General features: G+C 43.5%; 1 protein-coding gene across 1 annotated transcript in view; it reads right to left on the bottom strand.

Annotated features, from left to right (window-relative positions):
- Positions 1–12,082, bottom strand: part of LOC120679282 (probable lipoxygenase 8, chloroplastic) — a 29,172-nt gene that overhangs the window by 11,239 nt on the left and 5,851 nt on the right. Inside the window, exons 2-3 of the mRNA XM_039960824.1 lie at positions 3,295–3,359; positions 2,893–3,135 (exon numbers count right to left, since the gene is read on the bottom strand). Of these exons, the coding sequence (XP_039816758.1) occupies positions 2,893–3,135; positions 3,295–3,359 (308 nt within the window). The remainder of the gene's footprint in view (positions 1–2,892; positions 3,136–3,294; positions 3,360–12,082) is intronic.

Genomic DNA, 12,082 nt, shown 5'->3' with positions numbered 1-12,082 from the left:
TCTATCCTCATTTCACCATCGACACAGATGACCTCTCCGAGCCTTTCACTATGACTGAGATTACTCAGGCTCTCTTTGCCATGGACGTGCATGCCAGCCCTGGGCCTGATGGGTTTGGCCCTACTTTCTACAGGCATTTCTGGTCTTCCTTGCGCCATGATGTCCTTCATCTCTTCCACGCATTCCATGAGGGGTGCCTTGAGCTGGACGGTCTCAACCGCGCTCTCCTTATCCTTCTCCCAAAAAAGAAGGCGTTCGCACTCCAGATGGCTTTAGGCCAATCTCCCTACAAAACTGTCCAATGAAACTTTTCTCCAAGGTAATGGTTAATCACCTCAAACCACACATCCCTACCTTGGTTGACTCGGATCAAACTGGCTTCGTCCATGGGAGGAGTATCGCCAAGAACTTTGTTTATGCAGCTGGCCTTCTCAGCTGCTGCCATAAACGCAAAGTGCCCACCGCGGTGCTTAAGCTCGACTTCAAGAAAGCATTTGACTCGGTAGAATGGCCAAGCCTGGACAGGATCCTGCATGCTCGTGGTTTTCAATTCTCTCTGGAGGGCCTGGGTTTCTCACATTTTAAGCAGTGGAAAAACCGCGGTGCTTCTGAACGGAGTGCCGGGTAGATGGATTCCTTGCCGTCGCGGCCTATGGCAAGGTGATCCCCTCTCACCTTTCCGCTTCATCATTGTTGCATACGTTCTTCAGAGACTAATTAAACGTGCCTCGCTGAATGGCGATCTGCAGCACCCCATTGATCATGCCCTCCCCTGCCCTGTCCTTCAGAACGCAGATGACACGCTGATCCTTACCCGAGGCGATGTCCACTCCATGTCTGTCCTTAAACACATCCTAGACTCATTCTCTGCAGCAACGGGGCTTGCTATAAACTTTCATAAATCCACTTTCGTTCCCAAGAACATGAATGACTCTACTGCTCGAAGGATGGCCGATGTCCTGGGCTGCTCCTTGTCCTCTTTCCCTCAAACTTACTTGGGGTTGCCACTCTCACCACAAAAGCTGTGTGTCTCTGATTTCCAACCTTTGCTCAACTCCTTTGACAAGTACCTGGCAGGTTGGAAGGCACGTCTCCTCAGTTCTAGCGGGCGCATTGTCCTAGTGAATGCTGTGCTCGGCAGGCTCCCCATCTATTTCATGTCCTCCACTCTTATTCCGAAGACTGTGAGGGAAATTTTGGATGCCAAGCGACGTGCGTTCTTCTGGACTGGGGAGGAGAAATGCTCAGGAGCAAACTGTCTTGTGTCTTGGGAGTGCATGTGCCAAAGTCGAGATGCTGGTGGGCTCGGTATCAAGAATTTGGAAGATATGAACCATTGTCTTCTCCTCAAATTCATACACAAACTTCATGAGGATGAACCCCTGCCTTGGAAACGGTGGTTCGTTTCTCATGCCGGGCCTGACCTCACCGATAACCCGGACTCCTATCTGTCGAAACTGGTCCTAACTGAACTGCCTCGCTACAGATCCTTGACCAAAGTGCAAATTGGCAATGGTGCGCGGGTCTCCTTCTGGCACGACAAGTGGTTGTTCGATGACTGCTTAGCTGCTTGCTTCCCAGCCCTTTACTCACACTACACCTCGGATGCGGTGACTGTCCAGGCGGCGATGGGGGAGCGAGCTCCGCCAGCAATTTCGACCACGACTCACGCACGCTGCTGAATCTGAACTTGCAATGCTCAATGGCCATCTGTCTCTCGTCTCACTGCAGGACAGGATGGATGCCAGGGTCCTCGCAGTTGATGGGCACGTCCCCTTCTCCACTCGACGTGCTTATCATGTGATCCATACTCATGCTACCATCTCAGACATTGCCAGGGTTTGGGATGCTCACCTGCCGACGAAAGTCAAATTCTTTGCTTGGCTCTTACATCATGGACGGTTGAACACCCGAGCCTATCTTTTCCACAGAAACATCAAACCCCGTGAGGACTCTTGGTGCGAACAATGCCACGGCACCCTTGAAACAGATGTGCACATCTTCCTGGATTGCCCCAAGGCTTGTTCGGTATGGCACAAGCTTTAGTTCACCGTGCACGAAGGTACTCTTAGGCATCCTTGGATTTTTGAACTCCATTTCCCGCTCCCTGATGCCTTAAGAGGCGACGTGATGATGTTGATCCTCTGGCGCATTTGGAAGGCCCGGAATGACTTGATCTTCGAGCACCAGAACCACTCCCCCTCTGAGATTCTCCGTAGTGTTGCCAAAGACATGGATGCTTGGTCGTGCCGCTACAGAAGATTACGCTCTGAACTAAACGCTTGGCGCAACTGGATTGTAAACGCTTAACCCTCCTCTTTTCTCCTTCTTCTCACCCCCATGTACTTCTCCACCTCAGTATGCTGAGGTATACTTGTAACAAAACTCTACAAGTTCAATGAATGGTAGGTGGGGATCTTCCCCCGATACGATTCAAAAAAAAAAAATTCAGTTATTGGGCCGTGGTCCGCGATTGGACCCATTTAGCTTTCTGATGCCATGGGCCAAGCATGGGCTGTCGATGGTGATTTTCAGGAGAATTGTGGTGTGAATTGCCATAGCCCATCTCCTGAAGTCCCTAGTCTTTTTTTTTTCCTTTTTATTAATATGTAAAGAAATACGATTAACATAAGTTCGTCCAGTTAGCCATTATGCTAATCCCCAATTAATTTAGTAGGTAGTTATTACGTAGCTTAGCGTCCACCCTAAGACTAGATAAACAGATCATGCATGCATGCTTCACTTGTGATGCACACGGCCTATGGTTTGATGAACAGCCTAGACCTACTTGTCAACCTCATTAGATTTGGTCCTTAGAGTTGGAGTAACAGTAAAGCAGTTCAACAGGTAATAACTTCCGAATAGCACCGTTCACGTTACCGATCACTGTACCTTGTTGGCGAAGAAGACGCGTTTCCCCGGCGCGGCGTCGTCGTCGCCGCCGCCGGACTTGGGCTGCACCCACGAGTTGCACCGGATGGCGAGGAGCGGGGCGGCGCCGCTGCCGTCGGAGGAGGACGGCATCAGCTTGATGTCCTCGAGGAACATCTCCGTGTGGTGCTCGTTGGTGACCAGCACGGCGCCGACGGCGCCGAAGCCCGCCGGCACGTCGAAGTCCGCCTCGTAGGTCACCACCTTGCAGGGCGGAGACAGGGGGGCGGGCAGGGGCCTGGCCCCCTATCATCCCCAAATTTACACTACAATTTTAAATTTTAATTAAATTTTTATAAAAATTTATATGGTTGGCCCCCCTAACACTGAAAAAAAATACCATCCTGGCTCCGCCCCTGCCACCTTGTCGCCGTTGCCCGCCACCCTGTGCGCGTAGCTCCGGAGGGTGGGCTTCTCCTGCGCCGTCTCTTTGTTGACGACGGCAAGTTAAAGCATCAATAATGGATCAATCAATGTGAACAGATGAGCGATGGAGAGTTGGAGACAATGCATAGTGCTCTATAGCATGCTAGCCAGTACGTCCTGCTTTGGCCAATGATGAACATGGGGGAAAAATGGGTTTTGTGTTTAATTTGACACTTTGGAAAACTACGAACCGGCGATTATGAATCATATATTTTAAGTTTGTATTCACAGCGAGGCATACAGGTCACGTCTCTCTCTCTCTCTCCCCGTAACATGACTTGAACGTGCATAAAGTCTACATGGTGCATGTTTTACACGGCAAATGAGAACAAAGGTTAGCTCATCAACTAGCACGACCAGATCGTACGACGTGGATAACTGCCAACCACAGCTGCTAGCTTCCAGCCATCCACTAGCTAAGGACAAGAATTCTGAGACCCTGTTTGTTTCCATTCGCTTTTTTTTAATCCCTATCACATCAAAAAGAATTTTATCATTTAGAAATATCGAATAAAATTTATTTATAAATTTTTTTTGACAGATGGATGCTAATTTGCGAGATGAATCTAATGAGTCTATTTAATCTATAATTTACTACAATGATGCTACAGTAACATCTGCTAATTATGTATTAATATATCTCGTTAGATTCGTCTCGCGGTTTAACCCCAGAGTTCTGCAGTTAATTTTGTAATCAGACTTTATTTAATACTAATAAATATCAAGATTCTCTTTGATGTGACATAGTCTAAAATTTAGGCTCTGAAACCAAACAACTCCTGAATGGAAGGGATCATGTGCAAACACGGTACATTTTTTCTTTTAGGTGTTAGTACGTGTAACGCCGCACGTGGTGGTGTGCGCGTACATGAACGTCTTTCGACCGTGCTTATAGAAAAAAAAGGAAAGAACGGCTAACACCATAAACCTCTATGGACCTTCTCTTTCTACTGTTTGGTGAATATAACCTCTTGAAAAATCATTCCAATGCTAGTACGTATACTAACTAACCTCTTCCTCATCTCTTATCGTTGTCGAATAATTTACGTGAAGCAACGAAACACCACTTTGAACCGTGTTCTTCTGTTTATGCACCATATATGTATTGTACACAATTTCTTGTCGAATTTCTAGGACAAGGACGATAATGCATTTCTTGTCGAATTTCTAGGACAAGGACGATAATGCTCGGTTGGAAATTTGTGATTTCAGGATAACAACCTAGATCTGTATGGCAATAATTTCCACAAATTACAGATAACATACCAAATAAGTCATGTACCGTGATTGACAGGTACACCTAATATTTCCATCTATAAGTCGGCCCCGGTCCCATATTGCTATCTATAAATTAGGGCACTGGAGGGACTGGAAGCGCGACTTCCTCATCTACTTCGTGGCAGGCACAAAGGAGGAGCTGCCGCTCATCATCAACATCAAGAACTTCATCAACAAGAGAGATCTAAATCTCTGCTGTTGGTGAAGATTAAGTCTACTTCTACATCAGCCCTACTGCTACGACTATGGAGGCAATAATGGGATCGAAAGACTCTGGTCAGTTTAATCTAAGATTTCCGCATTAAGTTTAATTAGTGATCATAATTAGGCTAAGCTAAGATCCTGTTTATGATTAATTAAATCTAACAATCGGTATCAAGAGTTAGATCTGTCATGATCCTAATCCAGAGCCATCAAGTTTTAAGCCTCTGATTAATGTCATTTTAGATCTGTTTCGTGCTTAATCATGGGTAATTAATGCTGATATGGATCTAATCATTTAAGTGCTATATGCAAATCAGTGCAATGCAATTAGTAGATTGGATTTACTATTCTGTTTGCGTGAAATAAACACATATTGGATCTGTAATGTGCAATTAGTGATGTCCAGCGTGATGTGTATGCTGATTAATGTTCTACTTTGTGCATATACGTGCGGCTAAGCTTCCGCATCCGCACTATTATAATGTGCAAAGTAATCGACTTGATTAAACTAAGATTAAGTCCCTGCACGTAAGGTTTTATGGGCGAATTAAATTAAGGTCAATGTTTATGAAGTCATTAGCCTTATCCTATTCAGATTAGATTCTGAGTAACGCAAATCTTAATTTGATCAGGCTAAGTACCTCGGATTAGATCTAAACAATTATGTTTACGTTAATTCATGTTTAGGCCGAGGCACTTTCATGTTAATTGATGATTAAGTTAAGTAATTACAGTTAGGGTTTACGATTGCTATTAATCTGTTCCCCAAATTAGCCCCTGTTCATACTTTTTCCGCAAAATTAAAGTCAAGTCCATGCAATTAGATCCAAATCCATGAGATTTGTTGCATCCGTAAGCATTGAGAAGAAGGGGAAAGCGAATCTCAGATCGCATCAAGAAAAATCCAAATTTTCCTAACCCTAACCCTAATCCGATGTTAAGAATGAGGAAAACTTACCTCGGTCACGATGTGGTGCCCATCAGGCACGCACCGGTCCGACCAGTAGCACCGCGAGGAGCCCTCGACGGCCGTGCGCGCGATTAGTACGCACGCACGCGCCGGCGACGGGCCCTGGACGGTGCACGACCAAGACCGGCGCTCGAGACGGTGGCCATGAGATGGCAACACCACCGCTTTGCGGTGCACGCTGCTACTGCGCACGGCGAGGGCCCTGCACATGAGCAGCCTGCGGCACGCGGCCCAGCGCGTGGCTGGCTGTGGCTTGCGCCCGCGCCTCGGGCGGATCACGGCGCATGAGCGGCGGCCGCGGCACCCACAGCACGCGGCGCTACCTGCGGGCCCGCGTGCGCGTAAGGCGGCGGTGCAGGACAGGGCCCCGCGCGCAGTGGCGCGAGAGCGCTCGCGGTACGCTGGGGCACGGCACCAGGGCCGCGCATGAGGCGCTTGGGCATCAGATGCGCGCTGCGCGCACGCGAGGCGCATTAGGGGCGTGGCCGGCGGCGCTGGACATTAAGGGCATGAGGAGCGGTGGCTGGGGAAAGAGAAGGGAGAGGGAGTGAGGCCTTCTTCCGACAGCCTTCATCGTTTTAATATGAAGCTGAATGAGCTCCAGATCGTCCGATAGGCATGGACGGCTTGGATGGAGCCCGATTAGGGTTTCGGCTCCTGGCAGGCCAAACCGATTTGGGCCAAACTGGGCCACGCACGCTGCTGGTTTGTGCGACTGGGGAGTTTTGGGCCTGATTATGAGCTTTAGCCCAGTTTAAGTTTTAAAGTTTTTCTTTTACTGTTTTGATGAGTTAAGCTTTAATTATGTTATTTTTCACGTTTAAAGGCTTTATTTAATTACTGTTGTTTATGTTTAAGGCTTTAATTTTTTTTTTGCACTTATAATTACTAGCCTTGTAAGGAACATGGCCCCATTTAGGCCATTATTTGTGATTTTGGTGATTGAGTGACAACATAATCAATGGGACTAATGAGTTTGTGAGATCACACTTGTAGGAGTTTTTAGGTCCCATGGATATGAGTCAACATGTCTAATTCATCGTCAAGCCGCAATGTCCAATCTATCGTCGAGACGCCAAGTCCAATTCACCATCAAGATGACAAGTCCAATCCACCATAGAGAATAAATTTGAAGAATCCAATTGATCGTTGCGATGCATTGGACGAGTTCGGCAGAAAACAGAGGCACCAGTTTAACTGATGCATGAGCATCGGTGCATCCGATGGTTGTCGGAAGATCTGATGCCCTTCCATCGTTGCAAGTCTGAGCGCCTCTGAAGATCAAGGGAAGATCAACTGAAGAAAGAGTGCAGCACCGGTTGAACCAACGGTCCATTCAGAGGCATCGATGCAATCGATGTACCATGTTCCAGAGACGATGTCAAGCGTGCAGCAACCAAGCCTTCAGCACCAGATGAACCGATGGCCATCGGAGCAATGCGTCAGTGCAATGATGTCAGCAAGGTGTAACGGCTATATGAATATCAAATATCACCGGAAGAACTGATGCCCTGTGCACCGGAAGTTCCGATGCCTACGCAGAAAACTGGCCAACGGCTAGTAACGGCTCTCTTGAGTTGGTGGCCTATATATACGCCTCACCCCGGCTATTTTGAGTTGGCTGGAGTTGCTGGACATCCCACACACACCCAAGAACACCTCCAAGCCATCCAAGAGCATAAAAGATCAAATTCTTAGTCCTTAGCACAAGCTTTGTGAGTGTTAGTGCAAGGTTAGCTCTTGAGTGAGTGATCAAGTAAGGTTTAGATCCTTGTGTTGTGGTTCTAGAGTGAACCATCCTTGTATCTTGGTGCGCCGGCCATCCTTGGAGCTTTGGTGGCTCGCCGGCAAGTCAACGACCCTCCGGCTTGGTGTGGAGCGGCGTCGACGACATTGTGCGGGGGACGGAGACCCCTCCTTCGTGGGCAATCTCCCTTAGTGAAGATCGGGATCAAGTTGACCGTGAATGTGTTCACGGAAGAGACTTGATTGCCGGGAAGCGATACTCTTCGTGAGTGCTTCAACAACGTGGACGTAGGGGCACCTTTGTGGCAATCCGAACCACGGGATAAATCCTCGTGTCGAGAGTTCGCTTCCTCTCATCCCTCTCATTAAGCTTCCGCATTTCATATTGCAACTTGTGTGCCTTTACTTTCTTAGTGTAGTATCTTGCTAGGATTGGCTATAGGTTGCAAAACTCTTTTGGGATGAGGGTTTCACACTAAGGTGAACCGTAGTTGCACATCTAGATAGCTTGAATTAGTTTAAGTTTTGTGCAAACTAGTTGGAGCCATAGGTTTTAATAGTGCCTAATTCACCCCCTCCCACTCTTAGGCTAGAGCACCCGATCGTTTTCAAGCCTTATGTTTATTTAATGCCCATGAGTATTTATTTCACATTTGAGATATCTATTGTTTATAATTTTGCAAATAAGTTTATTGCTTAATTTATCTATGATAGATATTTCTCAATTATGAATAGTGATATTTTCCATAATTTTGATGTTATAAGGTTAATTTAAGAATAATTATGGGAAATCATCATTGATAATGAGTTTATTTTGGGCTATTGATGAGTCTTGTTATTTCAAGCGCAATTAATTTTATAAAGTTTGATGTGCTTGTTAAATGAGAAAAGAATATAAAGATTAATTAGCCTTATCTTTTTTTTAGTGCAATAAAGTTTAAATTTCAGTGCAATTAAGTTTAATAATATTTTATGCACTGATTATATATGGTAAAGTTTAAGGTTTTATGAGGCTTATATTTACAGTGAAATTTGATCACTTCTTGATTTATGGGTTATTTCACTGTTTAAGTTTGAGTTTAAAATTCAGAATAAGTGTATTTGCCTTAATGTTTCCATTATGCTTTATTGATGAACATTGCATTAGTTTGCATTGTTTAAGCTGAAAAATTATATGTTTTCCACCATGTACAATTAAGATGCTCTCTGATCAAATGGAACCATCGGGAAGTTTGACTAGAGTACACTTGTAATTAATTCTGACCATCGTTGTTTTAGTTATGAGTTAATGATAAGTTTCATTTGTTTTCCCCATTGGTGATGCAAATTGAAATTTATGGCATGATTTTAATCAGACCATTGTAGGGTTAATCTTGTGCCTTTATGTGCATCTTGTTGTATAAGATTATTGAGACTTTAATTTTATGATTTTTCTGTGGATTATAAGGACTTACTAAGTACCATTGAGCCCTTTAATGGCGCCAACTTTCCTAAGTGGAATAATAAGGTGTGTGCCGTACTCAGAGTTCTGGACTTTGATTACGCACTTTATGAGGATAAACCTGTTAATCCTTCTATAAGTACTGAGAATCATAATGAGCAATTAAGGGAGTACAACTCCAAGTTGGAGAAATGGCAAAAATCCAACGAATTTGCAAAATTAGTTATTAAACATTCGATCTCAGATGCCATAAGGGGAGCATTTCCTTATATGAAGGATGATAGGGAACTAAGTGTGAAGGGGTTTATGAACTCTGTTGAGGAAAGTTTTAAAATTAATTATTCCAACTTCCTCATAAATAAGCTGTCTACCTCACGTTATGATGGGCACAATGGACTAAGTATACACATTAAGAGCATGTACAATATGGTTGCTGAGTTGAAAGCACTTAGCAGGTTCATCTCTGATGATCTGCTAGTGCAATGTCTTATGGCTTCTCTACCAGAGAATTATAATAAGCGTGCTCAAAATGTGGATACTCCAATAAGATATAAGTTATGTCAGTCACTTCATCAAGTGCAAAAGAAGAGTAATAAAGTTGTCTCATAAGCTCTTTTAAGTTAAACTTTTCCCTAAATTTTGGTGGATTGATTGAGATGCATTCCCAGCAGGTCATTAAGTCTGACCCATAAGATGAGGGGAGTTCAAGGGGAGCAAAGTCTAATGATGATGATGAAGACGAAGATGTTAAATGCTTCGCATTAATTTTATATATTTAGCCATATTTGTTTTTAGTAATAATTGATTCTGAACATTTGCTAAGTTTTGAGATAATAAGTATATCATCATTGTTGATTTTGCTATCTTGTCAAGGAATTATTTTATATATTTCTTACATATTGTGTAATGCTTCAATAAGTTGTTGATGAGACCTTGTCGAAATTGTGATATTATGTTAGTTAAAATCACATTTCAAAGGGGAGAATTGGAATGTCTCATCAAGTATAAGAGATACTCCAGTTGTAATGTCTCATAAGAATGAGAGATACTCCAGTCATTAGATATAAGACAATAATGAGCTATAACTTATCACCATGTTTTATTTGCCATTAATAAAGGAAAGGCTGAATTAGTAAATCGGTGTATATATAAAGGGTGAATATGACAAACCATGCTCAATAACACTATTGTGATAGCAGAGATACTCCATAATTGCCGATCGTCTCAAATAAATTTAAGTGTGACTTTATTCGTTATTCTGGCCATCTCTAATTAATGGATACGTGTTCACAAAGTTTTGTTGCTCTAGTTCATTTTAGCCATCGCTATTTGACTAGTTCAATGAAGCTCGAGACTTTTGAAGTATGGCTTATATTTATCATTTCTGGCCATCGCTGTTTGGTAAATATTTGACCATAGGCTTTGCTGCTCTTGTTCATTTCTAGCCATCGCTGGTGTGGACTTGATCAGTAAAGGAAGTTGATCAATGGTATACTAAAAGTAAAGAACTTATGTCATGATGAGCCACCATTTATGGATATCCTAGTAAGTTTGAGGGGTACCATTTCTACCACTATAGTTGTCTCAACTATTGTGTTTCTAAAGAAATGCAAAGATTAGTTGTTTCAACTGTTGTGTTCTTAAAATAATGCAGAGACTAGTGGGAGTCAGTGGGAGCTCGCAAAAGAGGAAGAGATGATTTGAAGAAATATGGGCTTAGTTTCCCGCATCGATGATTCAAGTAAGAGATTCTCATAATGTTTAATTCATGCCATCAATTAAGCAAATCTCTATCTTAAGCTACCATATATTTTGTTGAGGTTTCTCATAAGTTAATTAATATCAACATGAAGATGTGGTATATAATAACTGTTGATGTTGGCATAAAGGAGTGAACCTCAATTGTTTTGAAGGTCACTGTTAAGAAGGCCATAAATTGAGTCTATGAGCTTTAGTATAAATTTCTGATGGAATCAAATAAGTACTTTGCCATGAGTGTGATTCTGAAAGAGAATTAAAATACTAAGCTTATAGTTTACCATGATTCTAAATGTTCATGGATAAAGGTATGTGTTGAGATTAAGGTGGAAAACTTACTATCCTAATACTTAAGTGGATGATGCTGTACTAAGTAAAGTAGCAATTAGAATATGCCACTAAGGTTGAGAGCGTTTCTATCATTCAATTAGATTTAAATTAATCTTGGTGAAAGCCTCTTATGCTTTGGGCACTAATGTACGCTAAGATTGGACCAAAGAAGTATTAGGATTACCACTATAGAGACGTAAGCTGTCTAAAGTGGTAAATATGAATAATGTTAAGATATGCTGTTTTATTTTGCATAGTGAAGCAAATTATATCTAATATCCTAATAATAAAGTTAAGATATCCTAAGAATAAAGTTAAGATAAAGAAAAAGGAAGACGTTCCTTATGCTTCAGCTATCTGAAGTTTATGCATGAGTCTTTAAATGATCGACTTTGCATTTGTGAGCCGGAAACCTTATGTCTTTAGTATTATTCAAGAGAGGTCCACTAGATATGTGTAAGGATAACCGGGGTGTCCGACCCTAGAGGGGGAGGGGGTGAATAGGGTCGCTAATTGCTTTTTAACCTAGGGCTCAAACTACTTGCATAAGATAAACCTAACACGTCCTACGCATGCTAGTTATGACTAAGGTTTATCTATGCTACTCTCTACTTACCCCTAAAAAGACTTGCAACCTAGCTAATCCTAATCAAACTAACTGGGAAAGTAAAGGTATGCAAGGTAGAGTAAGTGCGGAAACGTAATGCGGTAAGTAAAGAGGTAAGTGCAAGAGGGATGCAAACTCCCGAGTAGACACGGTCATGTAACGTGGTTCGGCATAAACGCCTACGTCCACGGGACACCGAGGCTCTTCCGATCACCGTCTTGCACTACGCCACCAATGGCGATGCCGGCAAGCAAAGGCAAGTGCCCACAAGACACCGAGTCTCGTGCACCGCCACCGTCTCTCTCGGTCACCCGGCCGAAATCCACTACGGAGCTTCTCCACCAAGGAGGGGGCCTCCTCTTCCCCCGCACAAAGTGTCGTTGCCACTCCA

This window comes from Panicum virgatum, chromosome 6N, assembly GCF_016808335.1.
Source record: "Panicum virgatum strain AP13 chromosome 6N, P.virgatum_v5, whole genome shotgun sequence".
NCBI lineage: Eukaryota > Viridiplantae > Streptophyta > Magnoliopsida > Poales > Poaceae > Panicum > Panicum virgatum.
The sequence above is the reverse complement of the archived record's forward strand: the minus strand, read 5'-3'. Positions and strand labels throughout refer to the sequence as shown.